Raw genomic sequence first — 23,168 nt, forward strand, 5'->3', positions numbered from 1 at the left:
GAAACTTACGGAAATTCCCAGTCAACGAGCGATGAGGAAGGAGATTAGTAGAGAGACGCGCTGAGCCCGTGCCAAACAGTGAACACCAACGGCGACGACCTCGCTTTGGTGCTCACCGTGCAGAGTGGCCAGACAATGACCCACATCCTCCCTCCCCACCCTGATCTCAACCTCGACTCACCGATGCACCCTACAGTCAATATGGACAAGCAGCAACAACAACAGCAGCAGCAGCCACAGCAACCACAGCAGCAACAAGCGCCGGCCAGACAGACTGGAAAAAAGCGACGAAACCCGGATTCCAACGACGACGATGCGGCAGGTTCGTCTGGGCAGAGGCGGCTGAGGCGGTCGCATGAAGCTTGTGCACGCTGCAGGAGCAAGAAAATTAAGGCAAGTCCCGTCGGTAGACACCGACCGCAAATCTCCGTTCGCCTGCATGTCGATCCGTCTGACACGATCTCCCTTCCACCTCAGTGCGACTCAAAACATCCCAAGTGCACCGCTTGCGCTACTGCTGGCGTAGCATGTCAACAAGAAGACCGACACAGACAGGTTCTCCAACCAAGGGGCCACGTCGAACACCTTGAACACCGTCTCATCCAGTGTGAGGCCCTCCTCAAGCGTCGCATCCCTGAATTCGATATACATAACGTAGACGAATTCTGCCATCGAGAGGGCATCGAGGTCAACGGCCCTCCCCCTCCAGATGCCACTGGCGTGTACCCTCCCTGGATGGGCGCTCAAGCTGGTCCACCTTTCCCACAACATCCCAATGGCGGTCCTCCCCCGGCAAACCATCAAATGCCCAAAGGTCCCTACGGTCACCCCATGATGACCGCCGGATATCCTATGATGCACATGCCTTATCCTCCTCCACCTCCAGGGTCCCCGTACCCGCACATGCATATGCCCATGCAGGGTCCCCCGGGCCCATATCCCCCTCCCATTCATCCAGGCTTTCCACCGCCCGGCCCGCCGCCAGCACAAGCCGCTCCGCCCCCTGGTCCAACTCAAGCACCCGTTCCTGCGCAGCCACCGCTTGCTGACGTCAAGGGACAGGACCCTCCTACATGGGACCTGGCAAACCCGCAGGTGAGGGCAAGTTGCAAGATCCGTTATTGCAGAGATTAATTCGATTCACAGGGCCTCGCCAAGGGCTTCGGCGTAAACCCTAACATTATCAACGAGACCCAACTAAGTTCTCATCATGATGCAGAGGATCTCTCTGTAGGTTCCGACGGGCTGTCTTCGGGCCGTGACCGCCACCTCGCTTTGTCATCGATTCCTCGAGACTCGAACAAGTGGCTTACTGTTACTATTGGGCGTCCGGCCACTGGTACACACCCTTCTGCTCCCACCCCCGCAATTTGGTTACCTAAAGACCGCACAATGCTTGACAAGATTGTGGACAACTACTTTACTCGCTTGAATATCCACCGACCTCTTTTCTTCAGGGAAGACTTCGAGCGGAGACTTAAGGCAGTGTACGATGGCGAAGCTGGCTCATATGATCCGGGCTTTATCTGTAGCATGTACTTGATCCTGGCTCTCGGGACACTCAGTGAACTTAACCATCGTGCTTGCGCAATATCGCCAGAGAAGGACAAGAGCGAACCGGATGACTCCTCCCCTATCATAGCGCGCAAGACACTTGGACCTGATTGGCCAGACCATGAGGAGTTGTTTGACCGTGCCTTGGTAGTCAAGCCCGCGCTTCGAGTGTCACTTTCGAGTCTTCAAGCTCTCATATTACTGCACTGGTATCTCTACACTGAGGCATGTTGTTCCCTTACTCAAACCATGTTAGATTACTAATCGATTGCACAGCGACAAGGACGTTCGCTTTGGCGCCTAGTAGGCAGCTTGGTTCGCCTAGCCGTCGAGCTTAATTTACATCACGACCCGCTGCAAAACAAATCGTTCACCGAGGAAGAAGCGCAGCTCAGGATCCGCCTTTGGGGTATCGTCATGGTGCATGACCGTGGAACATCCATTCTTCTTGGGCGTCCTCTCGCTATTGCTCCTAGTGATCAGAACACGCCACCGTCGACTAGGAGTGAACCTGGCGATTTCTCAGACCATTTCTTATACTCTCACCCCATTGCTGAGATTCAGGCCGATATCATCAATTCATTATATGCACCAACGCGACAGACGACGGACACGGTCATGACGCATGCTTCTAGGATCATCAAGCGTATGGTCGGCTTCAGGCGTCAACTTCCAGAACAATACAAGTTCTATTTCGGCGGTACTGAGGAATGGCCGTTGATTGAACGCCAGAAACTCGTGCATAATATCACTGCTGACGAAGGTCTCACCCTCCTCAAGTTCGGTATTGCTCGGATTCTTTTGTTGCGAGCTTTATTCAGTCTTAGAGACCTGGAATACAACCACCGTTATAGGGCATTGGTGGATGGTAAGTCATACGCAAACATGAGGTTGCCCTTTTATTTATACGGGTTTCATAGCAATTGTGACGTCTCACAATATCATCATTATCCACAATCAACTCATTCAATTCCCCGACATCGCGTTCTTTGTCTCACCAATCCCACTTCACATCGCCGCAATGGTTATTCTATACGGGCACATGTCGCATTGTGAACGGCTTTCGCGGCAGGTGATGATTGAGGATGTCTGGATGGCTCTCGATATGCTTCCTCGTTTCCGCTGGCGCTGGGACCGGAAGGACATGAACGGCGTTCACCCATTGATCTCGAAACTTGCAGAGATGGTACTTGAAGTCAATTTACGCAGCGTTGAGCCGCCAAAGGACCCCGTACTTCTGTCGGAACTCGACTGGGACGAAGGAATGCTATCTTCGCCGTCCATGGCACCCCAGTCCATGCATACTCAGAACACGCCACCCATGCCTCCTACTTTCAAGGTTGAATCAAGTCCATACGCTCCACAGCCTCAACCAGGTTCGCAGGGCGGAACCCCCGGCAAGCCGATGCCTGGAACACCCACCCTCCCGGGAGGTGGGGAGCGACTTGCAGAAATTCCCGCGAACTTGTTTTACCCATTCTACCCGGAAAATCCTATGGGTTCAATCGGACCCAATCAGTCTTCAAGTGCCTCTAGTACGCTCTCAAACGGCGAAAACAACGGAGGCAGCCATGACTATCAGCAACTGTTGGCTGCTGCTGCTGCACAACAAGAAGCCGGCTTCAGGTACCCACCGGAAGCGTACATGCTGGAGGAGAGTACCTATGACCCGTCTCAGTGGGACAATAACGGAGAACGCAACGCGTAATGAAGTCTGCGCGTTCAATGAAGGTGTTTTGTTTGAGGGCTTCTTTTCACGTGGTTTATCTGCTTTTGCTTCAAATTGCTTGCTATTTCATCCATCGTTTATTCGCGTTTATGCCTTATGCCCTTTGCGCCTGTTCCCCCTTGTTGCGACGAGTTGTTTGCATGCGATCTTCCATATGCCGTGTCCTATAGTAGCTGTACGATGTAGCCTGGCGTATAAATATATCTAATACGAAGGTTGGAAAGTGAGATGAGCCATGAAAGAAATAGTGATACCATAAGAAACAAATGCTCGCAGACGGTGCCCTATCTGGTGAATCTATGTCTATGAAAACAATGCATGAGTAGTGAAACAGTGATTAAGAAAAAGAGAAAGTCCTCCAAATTAGCCCAAAATACGCTCTATGCGATCGAGAACGAGATCAATTCCTCGTATAAGTAATATGACGCGATGAGGCAGCAAGGCAGTTTTATCGTAATCTCGGTCATGATTTGTAGCAAGTTTGCCAGACAGCTGCTCGAGATTCTGTTCGCGTATGGCTCTCTCCAGTGTGACAGGAAGGCTGAGGGTGATGCGAGTTAACTGAATGGTAAGCCGAGAGCGGCCGGCAATATCAAGATAGGGGAGTTGTCGGAATGCAGTTTGGATTTCTAGTACTCTGATGAGTTCCGAGTGCAAGGCCATCACACACGTCCGGCATGCTGTCCATAGCTGATAAGAAAGCAAAGTCTCGGGTTGTTTCAATTAACTTACTCAAGGCGCGCTGCCGGATAGTCTGGAAGACGGCCAGCACAGAGTTGATGCCTTCGTCTCCCAGTTTGAGCGAAGGGTTTATATCGTTGATGGCTCCTGCCGGAATCAATGAGAGAGGGATACGTAGGATGATGAGTGAACGTACGAAGTAACGTGCGTATCATCTCCATGTCTCCGTCCAAGAAATCGTTGATGACGCTCACAATGACACCCTTGAACGTTTCCTCAGCGTGCATCGAGGATTGGAAAGCGAAGCAGTTGGCCTGAGCGGCCGGGGAGCGCGAGTCGTAGATACGCTTGGAAGAGGGCTTGCTGAGAACATCGTACGCCACTGCGACTTTCTGGAAAGCGTGAGTAGCCTCAGGATTATCGGGAAATTTGCTGATTGAGAGTGATTTCAGTGAGAAAGCAAAGGGATGTAATGAAGAGACCACGTACTCGGGATGGCATGCCTTACTTCTTGAAAGATAAGCACGACGAATGGCGAGTTTATCAAGCTTAGATGAACGCGAGATGCCGAGTATGTGGTAGAGGTCGTTGCTCGCAAGCACCACCTTGATCTCCGCGGAGGAAGCCGACGACGAGTTCGAGTGAGATATGCCATCGAAAGCAGGGGCATCTGGGAAAGTAGGAACACGCGCTATGCACATAGAGACGCAGTCAGACCCGGGCTTGTGCCCACCGACGTCATTGTCATTGCTGGGCGGAGTGGGTATATATGCTGCAGCTACAATAGTTGTTGGTGAGCAACATCGATGACAAGAACATATTGAGAAGAAAGAACTCACCTGAGGATAGGACATAGGAGATCATAGTTGAAGGGAAAAGACATGCGACGTAACTTCATGTGATTCTCACATCGACATTGCTTGCGGGAATCTGTCTCATTGTAGTAATCGGGATCAGTATAGGCGTGGTCAGCGCGCCTGTCTGACATCGCCATCACGATCGGGATGACATAGGCACATCTAATCTAACAGCGATTCAGTCTACGCTACATCTAATCAAACAACACAAGCACCCATCTTGTCACAGAAGGCCCTCACTCTCCGCTTCACCTCTCCTCGCTCGCCCATTGCAGTCAACCGGATGGAACCACCTTTTAGCTGATTCGAAGCCTCTATCGGCGTGAGGTCATAGCGCTCAAAGGCCCAATTTAAGACCTGTACACCCTGAGGAGTGCGCACGAAGCCTTTCAACCTCCAGACACTTTCTTTCGAGATCAGCTTGAGAGCGGCCTCAAATTCCGCTTGGTCTACACATTCTACTTCTTCCTCCGTTGGGCCAGCAGTGTCATTTGAGAGGGTATGGGTATGAGCTGAGCCTTCGTGGCTGCAGTGAGAATGAGGAGCTACACCCCCTCTGAAAATGGTCACAGTCTGGACTTCATCGTGATGAGACTCATCAGAAACCGGCTCGGGGATGGTATTTTTGAACAACTTAGTGTCCAAGCCAAACAAAAGATTTGGGTCAACGCCCTCGCGACCTTTGCACCGCACCTTGGGTGTCAAGTCGTTGAGGGTATTGAGATGGTCGATCACATCATCGAGAGCCCGCTCGGAGACGTGTTCTGACTTGTTCTGTGTTTATGATGAAACTGAAAAATCAGCATGGTGACTCATCTTGTTGGACACTCACGATGAGGATGATGTCCGAATATTTGGCCTGCATCTGAGCTGTCGGAGAGACATCGTCGTACCCGGTAAAGTTTTCGGCATCTACGACTGTCACAATAGCATCAAGTTTGAGATCACAGTTGGTCTCTTTTTCCAGCTCGTGGATCTGAAATGCGAGTGTGGCTGGAAAGGCGGATCCTCTTTAGTTGATGAGCCCGTGCGACACATCAGCTTCAACCTAAAAGATGCTCACGAGCACTCGATTATGATCCTATCAGGGCGAAATTTTTCTGTAACAGTGGACCTGAGTCGCTAGACTGCAAGTTTGATAATGGCATGATCATACCTCTGATTTCCAGCAAAGCATTCTTCATGTGGCCCACCATGACGCAGCAGCTTGATTTCGGCTGGTAAGCGGGTCCTCCGTCACGCAGCAAGGATGGCAACGCACAGACATCCATTCAGGATTTCACTGACCGCAGCCAGGCTGGACTGCCGTGCAAGCTGCGAGTCAACTAGGAGTCAAAAGCTCGTGATTGGCTATCATAAAGGATGGAGAACGCGGTGGGTAGAGTTTACCTTCGATATCTCCATACTCATTCTTGAGAAGGACGACCTTGTAGTCTTTGGGAAGTTTAGGAAGCAAGGAGAGAATGATGGAAGTCTTTCCAGCACCAAGGAATCCGGTGAAGACTGTGATGGGTATGTTATGGGTCATAGTATAAAGATGCTTCAGATATAAGGTGTATGGCGACCTGAGGCAAATAGGAGCTTGAAGCTATCTTCGCCCGAGGTGACCGAGCTAGGAGACAGCGCGAACGTCGGTGTACTTTACATCGGTTATGTAGTTCGCACGCGGCGAATGACGTCCCGACGCGGCTCTTGTTGACAACTTGACCTTCTGACGTTTTATAAGCATATGCGCATCCTCGGCGCAGGTCAACACTCTCCATCTACTTATTCGCACTTCGAACGCGTACTTCTCCGTCTCCGTGAATCTCTGTACATACGATGGCAACGCGCCGCAAAAGCGCACCACCATTGGCGAAACCTCCGGCACCGATTGCCTTTGACGCCAACATCATCGCCGGAGTCCATACGATCCTCAGCTTAGCTGCTTTTGCGACGGCCTTGTTCTTTGGCTGTGCACTTCATTACAAGAAAATTGTCAAGAACGGCATCGCAGGATACCCTCAGGAGTGGTTTCCGTCCGTGTCCGCAACGTACGCCCTTGTTCGTCGATTCCTTTATGAAAGTATGTCACTTAAGTTGAATCAGGATCGGTGACTGGTATCCGGAGAGGAACTTCTTTCAGATACTCATTGCTATCACCTCCGGTAAAAATAGTGGATATATGCGTGCCCTTGAACCACTCACATGAGATCAATAGGACCTCGCTTTGCGCTCGTGTTCCTTCAGTATTATCTGGCGCGTCATCGGCATCCTGCATTCTCCAAAGCTCTTCTCACAGCTGGTCTCTTGCGCACCTTGTCTTGTGGCGGCTGGGTTTACATTACATCCAATGATGATCACGACGCTCACGATGTCCTTATGGTGACTTACATTCTGTGTAATGTACCATGGATGTTTGGGGGAATTGCGACTACACCTCTTCAAAGTCTTCGGGCTAGAAGGAGACGGTTAGAGCTTCATTTTCTCGACAGCTTAGCACAAAGCTCACATTATCGCCCAGCCGTGTTATATCCACATTGTGCGTAATGCTTAAAGCCTGGTCAGACTGCTTCTTAGGCTAGGCAGGTTCTTCGCTTCTATAATACCCATGGTGTACTTTTTTGTTCAGCATAAGGTCTATGGGATACCAGGAGGTGAGCATGTAAGCAACCCCCCCTCACTTCGATGTTCATCTCGATGCTGCCGCATCCATAGCATACACACGGTATAGCTTCTTTGAGTGGGCCCTGATTCTTTTGGACGTCGCATACGATTCGATCATCGGAACAGACCTGTCAGAGAGTAACCTACGAGTAAGCCAGGCCCTTGTCTTTTTCCGGCATATTCCACTCATGTGCATCCCGTAATCTTAGGTTGCCATCGGCCCGTCACTTGATGTGAAGGATGTTCGCACCAATACGTTTAGTCGGCTTGATCACCTTGCCTGAGCTTTGTATTGATGTCAATAAACAGATTGAACCGGTCCGAAGATACTGTGAAACACTCACCAAATACTCAGTCCAAAGATGCAAACGATCCTCCCGACATCTTAACTACCGATGCGCCTCAGAGCGATGGTTCTGTCCCCTACTCAAAGGCCGGGAGACTTGAGTCATTGCACGAGACCTGTGCCCTTTTACTTAAATCGCATACGAGAGAACCAGTAAGCTTTCTATGTGATGTGTACCTTTGTAAGTCTATCACATCCTTCAAGTTCTGCTTGTTAATGACAGATTCACTCAGCCTATATCTTCTGGTCGCTGTTCACGTCCTTGCTACCGACACTCTTTTTCTTTTCGGTCTGGCAGCTTGGTGTATCGGGTCATGAACTTGCCCTCCTGTCTATATTGTCTCCAGCACTCCTCGGAATATCTTTTCTTCGCAAGTGGGCATTGACACGTGCAGGCTCCGTCACATTGCAGGGACTATCTTTAGCTGGGATCGTCGCATATGCATTGCCACGTCCATCGCATCGCTTGATGGCCGTCGCATTTGCTAACATTATAGCTGTATTTCATCGGAGCGCACAGTGGTCGCTGGGAGACAGGTATCATGGAATAAGTGAGTTGAAAGGTACCGAGTTAGACCAAGTTGTTTACTCTCCTGCGTAGTTGCGGCATTGGGGTTCGCTCTTTCCGCTCTGTCCAAGCATGCTAACCACTCGAATAATCCTGGTGAGTTGATTGCAGTCTTGGTTCGGCATTTTCTTAGTGATATCTTTGTAGTATGGCCAATGGTAACGCACAATTCCGGAGGCTATAATAAGATCGGACTGGCGCTTGCAATCATTGCTCTGGTCGAGCAGACCCTTCGTCCAGACGTAGGGAACGATCCTGAAGAGACGGCAGCATCTGGCCCGCCAGTGGAAAAGAAGGAAAAGAACAGTGCTCCTGACACTCCCTGGTTGTCATCGTCTGTCGCTCTCGGCAGTCTAATTTTCAGTCTTCATTACCTCCTCTCTGAGCCAGGAACCATAATCTCCTGGACTTGGACAGGGTACAGTAATGGCCAGCCCAATGGTCCGCTTCCTCATGTGCATGGATTTCTCACCATCATTGCTCAAAGTTTCGGAATTTTGCTCGCTATTCTGGCCGAGAGAGCTGGCATGAACCCCCTTGCATCTCAAGTCTGGTTTATGATTGGTAGTTGTGGGGCCTACGTTCTGTACAGCCATAGCGACTGGCTAGGGTTCCTAGGCGGACTGCTGATGACTGTATTTCTGATGTCCATTACTCCCTCTCTTGTGCTGCAACTCTCAGGAACGGCTCACGCTGGCAAAGCATTCTTCACGGCGTTCTTCACAGCAATGCTGTTGTATCTGGCCAATGTGTGGACTGTGGCTTACGCCTTTGTTCCGTTCGGTGGCTCGTTACTGCGAGAACGCACTGACTTGTAAGTGCGAATGGACCTTTGTTCGCGGCCGTAAACTGATCTTCCTGAAGTGTGCTGGTAGCTCAGTTTGCGGCTCTTTCGCTTTCCTTCCAATGGCGGACACCTACGCCGAAGTTTATCAATACCGACTCGGACACCCTGACGTCGCTGACTCGGACATGCAGCGTTGCACTTGTAGCTGTGCTTAGCTTGTCATCTGTCCTTGTAACGTTGTATCGAATGCCTGTCATGGGCCCTCAACCTTACAGGAAAGGTGACCGTTTGTTCAACGCCGGTATCTGGACGGTTCATTTTGGCATCGACAACCATGGCCATGATAGTCAGCGGCTCATACGCGACATCATAGGGTATGGGACATTGTGACTGGCTGATTTATATGCTCAAAGACAATAGAGATATGAAAGTGGATGTCATGGGACTTCTGGAGTCAGATCTGCACGTAAGCTACTCCGCACACTTTTTGGGCGAGAAGAGCTGGCTCAATTCAGGTCAGCGTCCAGTTTACGGAAATCGCGACCTGTAGGTACCGTGCGATACTCCAATAACGTGATTACTTCATGTCACTTTAGGACTCGTGTAATTGCTGAAGAGCTTGGCTATGTGAGTAAAGCATTTGCGTATCGGTGGTTGCTGATCATTTACTTGTGTCAAAACAGTACGTCGACCTTGGTCCGGGGCCCAACAAGCATACATGGGGTGCTGCATTACTCTCCAAGGTAAGGTATACTATAATAGTTTATAACTATACCTACCGGTGCCAATTTCTACCAGTTTCCGATCCTTGAGTCGCATCATCATCTCCTTCCTTCTCCTGTTGGCGAGTTGGCACCCGCCATCTCTGCTGTTCTTGACGTGTTTGGGACAAATGTCACAGTTGTCGTATCGCACAATGGACAAGGTATGTGGACCGATCATGCTCACGCCGTACCCATTATGGACTATCGTTTCAATCAGAGGAAGATCCGCTTGACAGAGAGCTCCAGTCGAAAGAGCTCGCTCGCATCATGGCTGAAGCATATCCGCAACCTACCATCTTTCTGGGTTATGTGGTGACGAAGCCGCATGCGAAGAAACGTAAATCTTAAATTTAAGCTTAATTGAATTCACTCCCGATAGTTTTCCAGCTAATCCGTACGAAATTCTTGTCGAAGACGGCCTCATGTACGACATCGACGCCGAAGACTGGGACCGATGGTAAGGCATTGTTATGACGCCATGTGAAGTCGCTCATAGAAGTAGGTGTGAATACATCCTGTATCGAGGGCTGTATCGAACGGCATATGCTCGAATCTCTCGTGGCATTGTAACAGATACGGAAGTTCAGATTGGACAATTTGCCGTCCCTAAGCATGGGTTTTCTCTTGTCAACGATGCACGGGAGACGCGTATGCGACGCACCTGGAAGGAGGGTCTGCCTGAAAGCCATGTGAGTACTATCTGACGGTTTGCTCTCTTTCGTTGATGTTGCTTGGGAAAGTGGTTCCCAATGGAATATTATGGAAATCAATTCGGAGGCGGTGTGAATGGCCATTACTACCATGTCTTCCATACAGTAGGTGCTCTCTTTTTTGACTGCTGAAGGTTTTTTGACATTCCTATAGCCTCTTTATTATAAGTTACCCGACGACGCTGCGCTATGAGTGTACCTTTTTGTAAATTGTTATCGTTGTTAGCTTTGCATACATGTTAAATAGACTCTACTGTATGATTGACGTGATTGGAACTATCATGCTCTAAGTGGTCTTCGCTTTCGCCGTCCTCAGTTTCTTCTGAATCTTCAGTGCCAAGTTCCTCATCCTCATCCTCGCTGTCACCGGACTCCTCCTCGTCCTCCTCGTCACTCTCCTCTTCTTCCGACTGTTCTTGGCCACCCTCCTCTTCGTTCTCTGCGTAAAAGTCATCCAAGTTTCGCCAGTCTTTCTTCTCTTGAGGGTGAGCTGAGGCTTCGGTGAGAACGACAGGCGTAGGTGCAGAGTTTGAAGGACGATGAGAGGAAATAGCTCGCGGAGCTTCGACCTTAATGGTCGTTTCTTCTTCCACTTGACGTAGTGACGGATCAATTCCTGACTCAAGCCATTCTGGTAGGATTTCGTCGCCCTGCATGTCCTTTCCGGTAACCAGGCTTAGTGATCCGATCAAGTGCTGACCGACGTCTGCAAATCCAATGAGCAAGAGCGAGGATAGTAAGCAAATGGCATTACCTGGTCGTTCAATCTCGAGCACGCCTGCCTTGCCATCTATCAGAACTCGTATCACCTGCTCTCTCCGCAAAACAATGCCACCCTGACTTGTAGCGTCACTATCCTCATCCGTGACATATTCTGATATTCCCGACAGGAGGGCAACCAGCATACGTCTACGATCTCGAACATCGTAGTTCATATCGTATCTTCCGAGATCAAACACATATTGGCTGATCTGTCCTATAGTCTTGTGTGCAGGAGAAAGCGCCACGAGTTTGGCTGCAAGCGACAATACTTGCAGCTTCACCGTAACATTCTGCCAAGATAGTGAGGTAAGGTTGAGACAATATCACTTTCCTGCTGACCTCGCTGGCGAATGTTTTAGCGGACTTGCGTAACACGTCTGGGGCCCAGTCCGCTACACCTTCAACCACTCCGCTGCCGCCTTGAGTGGCACAGTATTGGCCTACCAGCCAGATAACACATGCCTTGGCCTCGAAATGACGTATATCGTCGACTCTCTTTGCGAGTTGCGAGACTATTGAGATAGGAGACTGAAGCACTTCGGTATTCGTAGCTGATGACGAGAGCTGATTTTGCACCAGTGACTTTAGCACGACGACTGCTTTACTAACTACGATGTCTGTTTGATCCAGATAAGCTCGTGGCATCCACTCATTTTGAATAAGAGCGTACCATGCTTAGTCTTTATCAACGAAGTCAAGGCAGAAAGGCATTGTGGTGTTGTGCTGGGAAGCAGTTGAACACAAAATCCGATGGCGTGAATGGCTGATCCGACTACTTCATCATCAACGTCTTCAGCAGCATCCTGGAAAACGTAAGGGATTTTCTGAAGGTGGACGATAAGAGTCTTACTATTAGCTCGCGCAGTATAGCTTGATAGTTATCGAGAGTCGTTATGCCCATGAGTAGTTGTATTTTGCTTTTCTTAACTTCACGAGCGTCCTCTGAACGTAAGAAAAACCGCATGTAATGCGAGCTGAACAGAATCTGACGTCCAGCAGCTATTAGACATGATCTCATTTGGGTTATGAGGAAACTTACAGGATAGAAACGAACTATCTTGTGAATGTAAACCAGGGTGACGCGTTCTATTGCTTTCGACATGCCTAGCAATCGTAACAAAGGTTTGACAATTTTGGCCCCATACGATGGAGGACCACAGTAGTAAATCACTCGTGTCACTGCTAGGACGACCTGCAGTATATTAAGTACTAAGGAGATGGGAACTAGCTTATTGCTCACAGCAGGATTCCGAGACTGTAACAGGGGCTCCGCTGAAGAAAGCAAAAGTTGCAAATCGGGATCGACCTCCTCATTGGAGTCTTGGTCTTGCGAGACGATGGGTTTGGGGAGCATAGTTCGTGCATACCGCATGAGTAGATTCGAGAGGTCAACTTGTCCCCACTCGTCAACATCCACGAGTATCCGGCAAAGCCTGCGATACTGCAGGTGAAGTAGGTCCAATCTTGTTGGGCATACGGCTTCAAAGGCAGTGACAGCGCTTCCTATCGAAAGAGGGGACCTATCACAGAGCAAGCTTTGGATGACGGTAATGAGCGTTGGCTGCTGACTAGAGTCTAACCTGTAGAGGGTCAGTGAGGACTTGCTTGAAACCCTAGCCTGCTACGCACTCATAGCATTTTGGGATCGCCAGAGCAGAAGCTTTGCGCACGTAAGGGCTAGTATCCGCTGCGCATTTCTTGATTGCAAGGACTACAACGCTAGTAATCATCGGGACCTTGATCCCGCTGAGAACACGAAGTGCCATGGCACGTATGAGTGGACTGGGGTCGGCAAGATCCTTCTGAAACGTGTTAATGGACAAGAGTGCAAGATCGGGCTCTTGCTCTGCATAGCGTAGAAGATAGATGTAAACGAGCTTCCGTATCTCAAGGTTCTGAGATGCGACATTCTTGACTACTTGTGGAAAATAGTTGGATACATTACGACCTTTGGAAATCAACTTTGTCAAGCGGAGGGTTGGGATGAAAGAGCGGGAGTATCTGGGGGCAACTCACGGCGATCAGCCTCTTCATCGCATCTAATTTCTCGCGGTCACTGCTAGAGTCAAGTTGCTTGCCAATATTCTTGACTTTGTCGTCTGCCATATCGAAGATGTTTCCAGCACCGCGAGTGATGTTCAAGTCTCGGGTGTGCTCTGAGATAGATTCCTGTATGCGTAGGCCAAGTCTAGATGCATTTTCAGCGAAAGCGTTCAGGTTGATGGAGTCCATGCTTGCAAGATCGGGAGCAGCGACGTCAAGACTGAAGCTAAAGCGAGGTTGGTGAAAGTTGGACTGACGCGGTGCATCGCCGGACCGATGCTGAAACAAGCTGCAGCTTATTGACAGACTCGTGACTTCGTCGTGACCTCACGCTCCTTCGCGCTTATATTTTCCCTGCAGCTGTCTATGTATGAGTGGGTGTAACATTCTCGGCATACGCGTTCATGACAGGCCTATACAATGAGAATTGATGCTCTATTACGGTTTTACTGCGAAACAAATAGCATGATACATCAAGGCTCCAGGGAGGCAGGGAAAGTGCCGTTCTCGCGCTGCTCGTCGAAGCGGGAAATCTATGGACAAGCTCATTGTTTGAAGTGCACCAGGCTATATGCGACTTACCCATTCATCTGCAAGACAAACCCAGTCAGGATGACGTTGCTGACGCGTAAAGAGAAGCTTACTGGGGCAAAGCGAGTTGTAGGCGCGCTTGAACTGCTTGCAGGGGGCGAAGTCCTCACCCTTGGCAGCGATGCACTTGAAGTAATCTGTATAGTTCTGGAAACTGAACCGTACCAAGCTGTGAGCACGCTTGCACCAAACTCATTGTATTGTGACGCACCAATGCCGGGTCTGGTTCGTGTTGGGGAACCGGGCTGACTCGGGAGGTCAACAACAGCCCAACATTCATACAATATGCTCACCATCAAAGCCAGCGGTTTGGAGAACGTACTTGCTGTGACCAAGGTCAGCTGAAGAGCGCTACTTGTGGACGTAGACTACGCACCTGGACAAATCTTCAGACATGGTGGAAGTGCAGACGGCGGATAAAGAGGATGGATTCGGACACAAGCGGATTTTGGTGCTCGCCTGCTGACTAAGCGTCACCTTCCCCTCTCTTCGCGTCGACCATGGATGCCCTCAAAGCTGAAATTGCTGCCAAACGCAAGAACATCGAGACCGATGGAGGTGCTCGGCCTAACAAGTATGTTCGCAGAGGCGATTTAGACCGTGCTCAGGAGGAACAGAAACGTAAGGAGCAGGAGGAGAAGGAACGCCTCGTAAAGGAAGAAGCAGCTAAAGCAGTAGAACTACCCCCGCCTCAGCCAAAGGTGCGCTATCTTGACCTGGCAGTCTCACATTCTCTGCCGACTTAACCTGCTTATGACAGTCCACCTCGGTTCCTCTTTCTAAATCTCCTCTTCCGAGCGGACATGGTTCTGAGTCGCCAAAGCCAGAAGGCACTTTCAACATTTCGAATGAGGAGACCATTCGCAGACTCCGTGCTCGCAGTCAACCTATACGGCTCTTCGCAGAATCCGACAAGGACCGCAGACTTCGACTACGTGCGCTAGAACTTATCGAGGAGAAGGGTCACGACCGACAAGGCGGTCAGAATGACTTTAAGAAAGCACTGGAGGACGTAGAGAATGTTGAAAGGGAAATGAGGACCAAAGATAAGGGCAAGAAGAAGGAAGATGATTTAACTGCAACCTCTTCAGCGTTAGTCGACCTCAACCTTATCAAGACCGACCCAGACAAGCTCTATCCTCTCGTCTACTACGCGCTCAAGCGTACGCTGAAGGAGTGGGAAGAAGCAATGGACGAACGGCCAGGTGCGTGCCTACATTTTCAACTTTTACTCGGTGATTCAGCATAACTCTTCAGAGCATGTCAAACGCACACATCAGGGGAAGCTTGCGGCTGCAACACAGGTGCAATCTGCCGAATACTTGAAGCCATTATTTAAAACGCTCCGACAAAGGGTATGTTCCTCTGCGCCCTCCGTGGACATAACTCTAAACATCTTCTAGGCCTTGCCCCCTGATATGTTGGCCCGAATAGCAGAAATTGTGCACCACATGCAAAAACGTCAGTACCAAAGGGCAAACGACGCGTATCTCAGGTTGTCAATTGGCAATGCACCTTGGCCGATTGGAGTGACTATGGTTGGGTACGTGTGATATGCACCCATCCTTGTTCATGGGCTAATTTCTCTATAGTATTCATGAACGCTCTGCCCGAGAGAAGATTTCCTCGGATCAGGTAGCACATGTCTTGAACGACGAGGTTAGCAGGAAGTATATTCAAAGCTTGAAGAGGTTAGGATCTGTCACGTCGCTATAAGAGAGATGGCTAACCCGTTCCTCAGATTGCTAACATTCGCACAAACCAAGTATCCGCCGGAGGATGTGTCGCAGCTGATGGGCTAAACCGTAGGCGCCGAGATCATCTCTGAGTCTGTGCTTATTGCTTTTTGTACGAGTCAACTATGAATCCGAGTATCCGTTACGCTGGAAATTCTATCGTCGATTAATGGTTTACTTCCTTCCCTTCTTCTTGGTGCGTGCCGTTGGTGCATCGTCCGATACGGCAGTAGTATGACCCGTCTCTTTGAGATGCGCGAACAGTTTAGATTTGTTTTCAAATCCGCCCTTGCAAAAATTACAAGTCTAAGAGACGTCAGTGTCTGGAGGGCAGCGAAGCCCAGAAACACGCACAAGTTCTGGTTTCGACTCTGCTTCAGCTTTCCTGGCTTCTCTGAGCTTCCTTTTCTCCCTCTTGGACAGCTGCGGCGTCGTATCCACCTCAACTATTTTTTCGAAGTTTTCAGTTATTTTCACAACCTCTATGTCCGACCCTCGCGCGTCGTCTTTGTCGGCAATCTTGGCTACATTCTCAACAGGAGTTTTCTGACCCTTTCTCGTCTTCTTCTTAGGTGGTTTCTGCCCTGAGCCAACGTTTTGTCGAGTGCTATCTTTCGGCTTGAGAGTAGGTGATGGGTCATCAACCGGTGGGTATAGTTGCTCGCTTGGGTCCAGGGAAGACTTGCGCCCTACAGGCGTTTCGAACCCTTCATCTGTGCCAATTTGACTATCGTCGTTGCCTCCCAAACCATCGGTGCCAGCGTCAGGGTCCAGCCCAAGCTCGTCGTTATCCTCCTGCATCATGCGCTTCAACTTTTCTATCTCCTTCAGATGTTTTTTGCTTCTCTCGTGACTGCTCCAAGCTGCCTCACTCCGGAACGTCTTGTTGCATGCTACGCATTCATAGTCCTCGGGATTCTCTCCTTCACCAGCAGCCCACTCAAGGTCATCTTCTCCCTCGCGGCGACTGACCCGTTGCCACTCTTGCTCTACGTATTCTGGTATTGGCTTCGGAGACGCCTTAGGAACTTTGTTGGGAGTGGAGGAACCAGAGGCTTTCGCTTCATTCAACTGCTTTTGTCGTACTTGATGTGCCTTGTGGCGAGGGTCCCTCTTGCGAAGGAAAGCTGCTAAATCCTGTATGAATTGACAAGTGAGACCTTTACCCCCTTGAATCACGATCTGGCTACGTACTTTGACGGCCTCATTAAAGTCTTTTCGGGCGTCATCGCGCGCCTTCTTGTTGTCTTGTTCCATCGACCTGTGGGAGTTGCAACTTGAGATGAGGGACTGCTCTGCAAATGACACACGTGCCTTCGCACTCGCCGATCCGGGGCATCGTTGACGTTCCACTGCTCCATCCATGTGAACTCCTTGGAGGATGTGAAGTTCGACCAGGCGCTGTAAAACCATCGAGCGGCATCCTCGCTGTCCTTGCTTGCTCCAGCCCAAGTCCAAGTGGAGTATCCAAACGAGGGGTATTCAATGCCTGAGATTGCTGCCTCTTCTTGGCCAAGTCGGTCAAACAGGTTCCGATACAGCGTGAAAAAGCTCTAAGATAATGATGAGTGTGCAGTGACATAAACGCAGTTTGACATGGTCACATACGTCTGCGCCGTCGTCGAACCCGGACCATATCTTAGGGTCCATGAATTGTTGAAGGTGTCGAGTGGTGAGCCCTCGATCTCGCGCTCGCCGTGCTGGTGCTCCGCGACGAATCTCTTCAAATATGACGTCTGCGTCGGGTTCCGGTTCCAATGAGGCTTTGTGCGAGTCGTACCAAGCGCGCTCCTACTGATGTTAAGCATCATTAAACGTCCATTCAAACTTGAGCATGAAGCTAACCTGTTCATCACTAAGGACCTTGCGCGAAAAATATGAGCACCAACAAAATCAGCATAATGGGTGAAGCAAGACATACTTCGTACGCCTGTTGGATCGCGGCGAATCGTTTCGTCGCACCTTCTACATCGTTCTGATTCTTGTCTGGATGATGCACAAGGGCGAGTTTTCGAAATGCACGCTACCGCCGAGGAATATGGACATGAGAGGAAGTCAAGCGATTCGGTAGATGCTCACCTTGATCTCGTCATCAGTAGCAGACTCCTCGACGCCAAGAAGCTCATAGTAATCTGATACTCCCTGATCTTGCTGAGCATCTTGCCCATTTGGCGCTCTAGACTCCTGAGCACCCATCTAGACAAAATGAAATGTTCAGTGGTTGCTGGCCTTGATTAACTTTAAGTTCCTAAGAATTTGGACGATCTCTGACTTGTCCCTTCGGACCCGGACATAAGCCTGCTTACGTACTTGACACGCGTCACGCGTCCGGGAACGTCGTTCCGAATTTCTCGGCAGTCGAGAAAGTTTCACATACGCGAGTCTGTCAATACTCATTGACCTGTCCGTCTCCCCGTCTTTCTCAAACCTCCGCACTTCACGCTTCTGGAACAATATGGCTGATTTCTTCAAGTCCAAAACGTCCGCTGCTCCCGAAGGTGTGTGTGACACCGACGTATTCGCCATTCCCAACTTCTCATGAGTTCGACGCGGTAGACATGGCTTCGAGGAAGGAGGCATTCATGAACACTATACGCAATGAAATAGCATTGTCAAATGCTCAGGAGCTCCTCAATGTTGGTGTTCTCCGTTGTTGGACGTGAATAACTCTCACCACCGCTTCGTAGAAAACCAATGAGAAATGCTACGCTAAATGCATCACGAAGCCAGGAACGTCGTTGTCGGGTTCAGAAGAGGTATTCCGCTCTATTGTTCATTCACGGCACGTGCTCACTACAGTGTGTTAAAAGACATGCCTTGCGCGCTGTATGGACCGTTACATGGAAGCCTGTGAGTTCGTGCAGTTCAGTCTGGCCGACTGGAGCTGATGCAAACCCAATTAATATTACCAGTCAGCATAGTCAGCAGGTCGTACCAGACGCGTCTGGCCAGGGAACGCGACGCGAGTGCATAGTCCTTGGGCAACTACCAGCATCTACCACTAGTTCTTCATTTTCATAGGTCATGTTCAAAGCACCGGGCTGAGAATTACAGTAGCCCCTTAACGCGCACAGACCTATGTTTGGAAGATAATACTTATAGAATACATGTAGGCCTATGTGTAAGGTTTACATGTGCATGCCACACGGCGCAATAATACCATCGTAATAATAATTTAAGGGGGCTGTAAATGAAAATTAGGATGGTGACACTATGTTTGTGGAAGGGTACGTATGGGTACACACTAAGCAATGGTCATTAGGGCGGGAAATTGGAACGGTATGTATAGATGTTAGGTATTAAAGTTGTGGATATTACCTAGCTAGCGGACCAACAGCCGACTGTGGGCGATATGAGGGATCTGTTGCAGGAATATTATGAATACTGAAGGATAGGGTTAGCTGCACTGGTTGACGATGCGTGCGGGATTTCAATGATGTATGTCGTCCTTTGACTCGTAGCCTGGTAGGCCCGAAACCACTGCGTCGACAGAGTCTCCATGAGATTGGGTGGAGGACTGTGAGTGGGGGTAGGGAGTCGCCAGCAGGGGCGGAGAGGGCGTGTGCATAGTGACATGGGAAAGACCCGCGGAGTACGGTGGCTCGGAGGGGTAAGGGGAGAGCATGTGGACGCCATCATCATAGCCAGGTCGAGAATCACCGGGGTGGTAAGGTCGAGAAGGCAATGATGAAGGGAAGCCGTGCTGAGGATAGTCGAGCGGCGTGCGCGGATGACTGTGCGAGCTGTGCGGAGTGTGGACATCCGAAGAGAAGTCCGAGAACATGGGCGACGGGGCGTGTGTAGGGTTGTGCAATGCTGGAGGTCGGCCCGAGTATGGGGTGAATGAGGTAGTATTGTAAGGAGCGGATACAGGTGTTTGAGGCATACCGGCTGAGGAATTTCCAGCTTGAGACATGCCAGGACCGTGAAGAGCATGTGGATTATCAATGACTTGACCGGGGAAAGATCTGCGTCGGTTCTGATCCGGTCTATCGTTCGCATCATTTGGATAGTGGTACCCTGGCCCTGAAAGTGTAACTGAGGGGGTAGAATGTTGATGATCGAACATGATGGACGAAGTGAGATGGGGAGCGTGCAAGTGAATGTCTGATCCTTGAGTATACGCATTCAAGTGGCGAAGAACATGTGCGAGCTGCACTGCTGATCCAATCAAATCATGGCGGAGGACTTGGGTCGCTTGTTGACCCTCCGTCCAATCAGCGCATTTCTTCCAGTGACGGATCGGCCCTTGACCAGAAGGCGAGAGACTTTCCAGATAGAAGTTCGGTGGCTGTGAAAGAAGGAACGTAGCGAGGCCGGACCCGGGCGCGGCATTGGTGAACTCTGTGTCGGCGATGATGTCAAAGGGTATCTCCATCTTGAACCCATACCCAGCAGATTGTATGAACCATGTTAGGCAGCGCTTCGTGTCACAGAGATATGCGACGAGGTCGTGTTTGCCTACAGTGGTCGCTATCCTGCGCCAAGTCCCGATGGATAAATCCGTGCATGGTATGATGGTTACAGCTAGCATGGTGGGTCAGCGGGTGCGGATGCGGATGACGAATGCTTGGCTATCCTTACGTTCGTCCTCATGAATAAGGTTATGGAGCTCGGCTTCATAGCCAGTTGACAATTCTGGAGGTGTATCCGGAGGAGTCTCGGTGCTCGTTCCTCGCCCCTTCTTGCCATCCTGTAGTTTTGCTTTGGCACGTCTGGGACGGATGTCGGTGTTCACCTGGCTGGATACTAAATAAGAAAAATAAAGCGCACCGATTCTGGAACCATATTTGGGTCTGCCTCTCCTGCATACCAAGCATGTCGCTGATTTCTTTCCGACGAGCAGCGGTGGGGCTGCGGTCAACGGCAAAGAACCTTTCAAGGTGGACAAGCTGCTCGGGTGTGACTCGGGACCGCTTCCGCTTCTCCCGGTCACCCTTTGATGTCGAGCTGGTTGACTTGGAGCGCTGAGGACCAGTGGCGGGCTCCCTGGACGCGTGGAAAGGGCCTGTTTCTGAGGTGGCAGAGGCGGAGCTGGGACGCACGATGGCAGGAGTGAGAGGAGAATGGGTGGACGAGCTAGGCGAGGCAGACTCTGTGCGCTGGAAGGCAGCCACGTCGAGTTGCGGAGGGAGTTGTCTGGCATGAAGCCGGTGATTGAGATGGACCTCTTGTGCCATTCGGTCGGCGAGCAGGAGACAAAGAAAGACGATAGGGAGAGAGAGTAAGTAGACGAGTGTTTGTGGAGGAAAAAGAGACTGGGTGTCGAAGAAAAAGTCGGGGCGCAGAAGGTTAATGCATAAGACAGGGACAAGGCGGGAGAAGAGAAGATGCGAAGCGTGCAGCGATCAGCGACAGAAGAGGAAGGAGGGGAAGAGGCAGGGCAAGTCGATCACTGGACGTGTCGGGCAGTTGGGGCAAGCAGCTACGGATCCGGATCGGGTTAACCTCACTGGAGACGCGAAGGCGTGATGACTTGATCCAGGAACACAGAAAGTGATCATTCGAACACAATGATGGCAAGGAAACGGATCTCTTGGAGACTCTCCAGCCGCGTCCCGTTGGTCAGCCTCCCCGAGCTATGGGTAGCGGATGGAGATCTCGAGCACATCCCCACACCCGAAAACCGTCATCTTTACTGGTCTTTACGGAATGGGGCTGGAGAAGGAAGTAGGATTTTTTTCTACCTCCAAACTGCTCACCTGGTGAGCTAAGCGCGCGCTCGGCCCAAACGAGGGTACGGTGCCGTTGAAAGGCTTGCTGATCACAAGTGGCCGAGCAGTGAGACCGAACGACTGTCATGCAGTTTGACCTGGTCTGACAGATGAGATCTCTCTCGACTGAGACGGTGTAGGCAGTTGCAAGTGCGAGGTACTAGTAGTACTGATTGGTTTTTCGGCGGTTAGGAACGTCACCGAGGGTCGGACAAGATAGACAAAAGCCAACAATCAGGACACCGGCTACATTGTCCGATGGCATCGAAGAACGCTCAGAAGCTTAACATAGTTTTTAGCGCGAAGAGGCGCGAAGTTCCTGCCAGATCAGTGGCCAGTTTGGAGTTGACAATGGATGGATGTCGTCAGATAGGCCGTCAGCTCCGAAGGTGCCATCCGTTGCCACATGTTACCGCATTATGCTGTGCCGAGATCAGGGTCTGACCTCGACGCACAAAGTGGATTGAATGTGAGGACCCACTGTCTAGCGGCTGACCTTGTTTGTTCTTTCTTTCTTTCTTGTGACAATAGCGCGTGTTGCCCTGAAGGAGATTGGTCGAATTGGATAAGATGGGTCAGATACGCAGCCCTCAGATGATGCTCTTGTCGATCCTTGGGCGTTCCAGGGCAAATCCAGGGCGTTTCCCGGCGCTCACTTGAGACGGCACGTGGCCCTCCGATAAACCGGACCAGAAGCGCTCTCGATTTACCGATTTACAAGCTTCTAGCTTTCTTGTTTTTACGGGTGCACTTTATAGTTGCGTTCAATTCGGACTTGTCTCGTCCCTATCTGCTGCCTGCCAGTGGCTACCGGGGCACACCGTTAGCTGCTATGCCAGCTTTCTTGCCCTACACTCAGAGTCCTGCAGTCTTACATATAACACCATACTAGCAAACAATAATATGTTCTCGTTCGAGGGACCCCCACACGCCTATATCTCCTCTCGTCCATGCCGCACCTTGCCGCGCATGCCCGACTGCCCCGAATGAAAATCATTTTTATATCAAGGCAACTCCGAGCCGATCGCAGTCCCGTCCAGCCGCGCCCACCCTTACCTACCGTGCCATCCCCACTCCTCCATTCTACTTCATGTACAATCGTATACATACTTGCCTTCTTATTACTCCCCAAATATCGACTCCGACTTGGGTAAAACATAGATATACTTACGCAAGTCGCTTGAAAATAAAAGATAAAGGAATAGAACAAAGAGACAACAAGATGCAGTACTTACACGCCCCACCTACCATGGAGCGAGAGCAAGAAACTTGAGGCAACTCCAAACAGAACATCGCCCGTCCACTCAGAAATATCTTAGTAACGCGGTCGCTTCGAGTCTCTTTCGTCGTAACCGCCAGGGCCTTCGCGCTTGAGGTCGCCGCGATACCCACCTCCTCCACCATACCCGCCGCCCGGAGGCCCAAACCCGCCCCCGCCTGGTCCGGGTGGACCACCATAGCCAGGAGGAGGCCCACCACTGGGAGGTCCGTACCCATTCGGAGGCCCGTCGCCAAACCCTCCTTGATACCCGATTCCGCCACCACGTCCTCTGGAGCTACAAATCATAGGTTAGTCCCTGGAACTGCTGGCGGATCAAGAGATGAAATGTACCTGTATCCCTCATCTCTCGAACCCCTGAACCCTCCGCCTCCTCCGCCGCGGAATCCACCACCGCCACC

The 23,168-nt window shown here is 50.6% G+C and overlaps 9 protein-coding genes across 9 annotated transcripts; 4 read left to right on the forward strand and 5 right to left on the reverse strand.

The window, feature by feature from the left end:
• Positions 1–159: 159 nt before the first annotated feature.
• CONPUDRAFT_135691 (uncharacterized protein) lies at positions 160–3,518 on the forward strand. Its single transcript, XM_007767735.1, has 5 exons — positions 160–393; positions 478–1,095; positions 1,147–1,779; positions 1,831–2,422; positions 2,475–3,518. Exons 1-5 carry the CDS (start codon positions 184–186, stop codon positions 3,260–3,262), a joined length of 2,841 nt encoding a protein of 946 aa, XP_007765925.1. The 5' UTR covers positions 160–183; the 3' UTR covers positions 3,263–3,518.
• Positions 3,519–3,574: 56 nt separating this feature from the next.
• On the reverse strand, positions 3,575–6,431 carry CONPUDRAFT_119748 (cobW-domain-containing protein). Its single transcript, XM_007767736.1, has 10 exons — positions 6,211–6,431; positions 6,083–6,146; positions 5,978–6,027; positions 5,885–5,921; positions 5,654–5,831; positions 4,804–5,595; positions 4,454–4,742; positions 4,161–4,396; positions 4,016–4,111; positions 3,575–3,963 (listed from the first exon to the last, which is right to left on the reverse strand). The coding sequence occupies exons 1-6, from the start codon at positions 6,347–6,349 to the stop codon at positions 5,020–5,022; spliced, it is 1,044 nt and encodes a 347-aa protein (XP_007765926.1). The 5' UTR covers positions 6,350–6,431; the 3' UTR covers positions 3,575–3,963; positions 4,016–4,111; positions 4,161–4,396; positions 4,454–4,742; positions 4,804–5,019.
• Positions 6,432–6,559: 128 nt separating this feature from the next.
• CONPUDRAFT_119753 (uncharacterized protein) lies at positions 6,560–10,835 on the forward strand (the record flags this gene model as incomplete). Its single annotated transcript, XM_007767737.1, has 22 exons — positions 6,560–6,854; positions 6,910–6,968; positions 7,022–7,271; positions 7,325–7,342; positions 7,390–7,457; positions 7,519–7,616; positions 7,677–7,723; positions 7,777–7,994; positions 8,047–8,364; positions 8,415–8,477; positions 8,529–9,195; positions 9,246–9,542; positions 9,589–9,634; positions 9,689–9,714; positions 9,765–9,795; positions 9,852–9,911; positions 9,967–10,093; positions 10,150–10,269; positions 10,320–10,389; positions 10,435–10,621; positions 10,673–10,747; positions 10,797–10,835. The coding sequence occupies exons 1-22, from the start codon at positions 6,643–6,645 to the stop codon at positions 10,833–10,835; spliced, it is 3,096 nt and encodes a 1,031-aa protein (XP_007765927.1). The 5' UTR covers positions 6,560–6,642.
• A 12-nt stretch (positions 10,836–10,847) lies between these two features.
• On the reverse strand, positions 10,848–13,694 carry CONPUDRAFT_99952 (uncharacterized protein). Its single transcript, XM_007767738.1, has 9 exons — positions 13,421–13,694; positions 13,034–13,365; positions 12,645–12,984; positions 12,444–12,596; positions 12,255–12,389; positions 12,075–12,207; positions 11,744–12,021; positions 11,397–11,694; positions 10,848–11,348 (listed from the first exon to the last, which is right to left on the reverse strand). Exons 1-9 carry the CDS (start codon positions 13,634–13,636, stop codon positions 10,882–10,884), a joined length of 2,352 nt encoding a protein of 783 aa, XP_007765928.1. The 5' UTR covers positions 13,637–13,694; the 3' UTR covers positions 10,848–10,881.
• Positions 13,695–13,821: 127 nt separating this feature from the next.
• On the reverse strand, positions 13,822–14,443 carry CONPUDRAFT_80598 (cytochrome c oxidase subunit VIb). Its single transcript, XM_007767303.1, has 6 exons — positions 14,415–14,443; positions 14,332–14,363; positions 14,250–14,283; positions 14,092–14,192; positions 14,030–14,037; positions 13,822–13,980 (listed from the first exon to the last, which is right to left on the reverse strand). The coding sequence occupies exons 1-6, from the start codon at positions 14,432–14,434 to the stop codon at positions 13,921–13,923; spliced, it is 255 nt and encodes an 84-aa protein (XP_007765493.1). The 5' UTR covers positions 14,435–14,443; the 3' UTR covers positions 13,822–13,920.
• A 61-nt stretch (positions 14,444–14,504) lies between these two features.
• CONPUDRAFT_119763 (Prp18-domain-containing protein) lies at positions 14,505–15,908 on the forward strand. Its single transcript, XM_007767739.1, has 6 exons — positions 14,505–14,739; positions 14,799–15,243; positions 15,296–15,393; positions 15,442–15,581; positions 15,631–15,729; positions 15,780–15,908. The coding sequence occupies exons 1-6, from the start codon at positions 14,539–14,541 to the stop codon at positions 15,838–15,840; spliced, it is 1,044 nt and encodes a 347-aa protein (XP_007765929.1). The 5' UTR covers positions 14,505–14,538; the 3' UTR covers positions 15,841–15,908.
• Positions 15,873–18,006, reverse strand: CONPUDRAFT_135698 (DnaJ-domain-containing protein). The gene is made up of 8 exons (XM_007767740.1): positions 17,854–18,006; positions 17,696–17,797; positions 17,620–17,637; positions 17,383–17,565; positions 17,089–17,327; positions 16,969–17,035; positions 16,129–16,911; positions 15,873–16,080 (listed from the first exon to the last, which is right to left on the reverse strand). Exons 1-8 carry the CDS (start codon positions 17,968–17,970, stop codon positions 15,949–15,951), a joined length of 1,641 nt encoding a protein of 546 aa, XP_007765930.1. The 5' UTR covers positions 17,971–18,006; the 3' UTR covers positions 15,873–15,948.
• A 326-nt stretch (positions 18,007–18,332) lies between these two features.
• CONPUDRAFT_50892 (uncharacterized protein) lies at positions 18,333–18,748 on the forward strand (the record flags this gene model as incomplete). The annotated part of the gene is made up of 4 exons (XM_007767135.1): positions 18,333–18,410; positions 18,462–18,530; positions 18,585–18,624; positions 18,687–18,748. 4 exons carry the CDS (start codon positions 18,333–18,335, stop codon positions 18,746–18,748), a joined length of 249 nt encoding a protein of 82 aa, XP_007765325.1.
• Positions 18,749–19,861: 1,113 nt separating this feature from the next.
• On the reverse strand, positions 19,862–20,954 carry CONPUDRAFT_49915 (homeobox-domain-containing protein; the record flags this gene model as incomplete). The annotated part of the gene is made up of 3 exons (XM_007767076.1): positions 19,862–20,301; positions 20,359–20,489; positions 20,548–20,954. Coding segments are annotated over 3 exons (978 nt in total), but the record flags the coding sequence as incomplete, so codon positions are not given.
• Positions 20,955–23,168: the final 2,214 nt, after the last annotated feature.

The sequence above is a fragment of the Coniophora puteana genome, assembly GCF_000271625.1.
Source record: "Coniophora puteana RWD-64-598 SS2 unplaced genomic scaffold CONPUscaffold_3, whole genome shotgun sequence".
Classification (NCBI taxonomy): domain Eukaryota; kingdom Fungi; phylum Basidiomycota; class Agaricomycetes; order Boletales; family Coniophoraceae; genus Coniophora; species Coniophora puteana.

Bases quoted from the DNA above. Each gene is read 5' to 3' on its own strand.
- CONPUDRAFT_119763 (XM_007767739.1), top strand. From the start codon at position 14,539: ATGGATGCCCTCAAAGCTGAAATTGCTGCCAAACGCAAGAACATCGAG. The intron at 15,394-15,441 runs GTATGTTCCTCT...AACATCTTCTAG, and splicing joins TTAAAACGCTCCGACAAAGG to GCCTTGCCCCCTGATATGTT. The intron at 15,730-15,779 runs GTTAGGATCTGT...CCCGTTCCTCAG, and splicing joins TATATTCAAAGCTTGAAGAG to ATTGCTAACATTCGCACAAA.
- CONPUDRAFT_99952 (XM_007767738.1), bottom strand. From the start codon at position 13,636: ATGGACTCCATCAACCTGAACGCTTTCGCTGAAAATGCATCTAGACTT. The intron at 12,390-12,443 runs GTAAGTTTCCTC...GCTGGACGTCAG, and splicing joins AGATAGTTCGTTTCTATCCT to ATTCTGTTCAGCTCGCATTA. The intron at 12,208-12,254 runs GTAAGACTCTTA...TACGTTTTCCAG, and splicing joins CTATACTGCGCGAGCTAATA to GATGCTGCTGAAGACGTTGA.
- CONPUDRAFT_80598 (XM_007767303.1), bottom strand. From the start codon at position 14,434: ATGTCTGAAGATTTGTCCAG. The intron at 14,364-14,414 runs GTGCGTAGTCTA...CCTTGGTCACAG, and splicing joins ATGTCTGAAGATTTGTCCAG to CAAGTACGTTCTCCAAACCG. The intron at 14,193-14,249 runs GTGCGTCACAAT...GGTACGGTTCAG, and splicing joins ACGAACCAGACCCGGCATTG to TTTCCAGAACTATACAGATT.
- CONPUDRAFT_135698 (XM_007767740.1), bottom strand. From the start codon at position 17,970: ATGGGTGCTCAGGAGTCTAGAGCGCCAAATGGGCAAGATGCTCAGCAA. The intron at 17,328-17,382 runs GTATGTGACCAT...TCATTATCTTAG, and splicing joins GGTTCGACGACGGCGCAGAC to AGCTTTTTCACGCTGTATCG. The intron at 17,036-17,088 runs GCACGTGTGTCA...CAACTCCCACAG, and splicing joins CCGGATCGGCGAGTGCGAAG to GTCGATGGAACAAGACAACA.
- CONPUDRAFT_119748 (XM_007767736.1), bottom strand. From the start codon at position 6,349: ATGACCCATAACATACCCATCACAGTCTTCACCGGATTCCTTGGTGCT. The intron at 6,028-6,082 runs GTGCGTTGCCAT...GCCGAAATCAAG, and splicing joins GAAATCCTGAATGGATGTCT to CTGCTGCGTCATGGTGGGCC. The intron at 5,922-5,977 runs GTATGATCATGC...CCACTGTTACAG, and splicing joins TGCTTTGCTGGAAATCAGAG to AAAAATTTCGCCCTGATAGG.
- CONPUDRAFT_135691 (XM_007767735.1), top strand. From the start codon at position 184: ATGCACCCTACAGTCAATATGGACAAGCAGCAACAACAACAGCAGCAG. The intron at 394-477 runs GCAAGTCCCGTC...CTTCCACCTCAG, and splicing joins GCAGGAGCAAGAAAATTAAG to TGCGACTCAAAACATCCCAA. The intron at 1,780-1,830 runs GCATGTTGTTCC...TCGATTGCACAG, and splicing joins ACTGGTATCTCTACACTGAG to CGACAAGGACGTTCGCTTTG.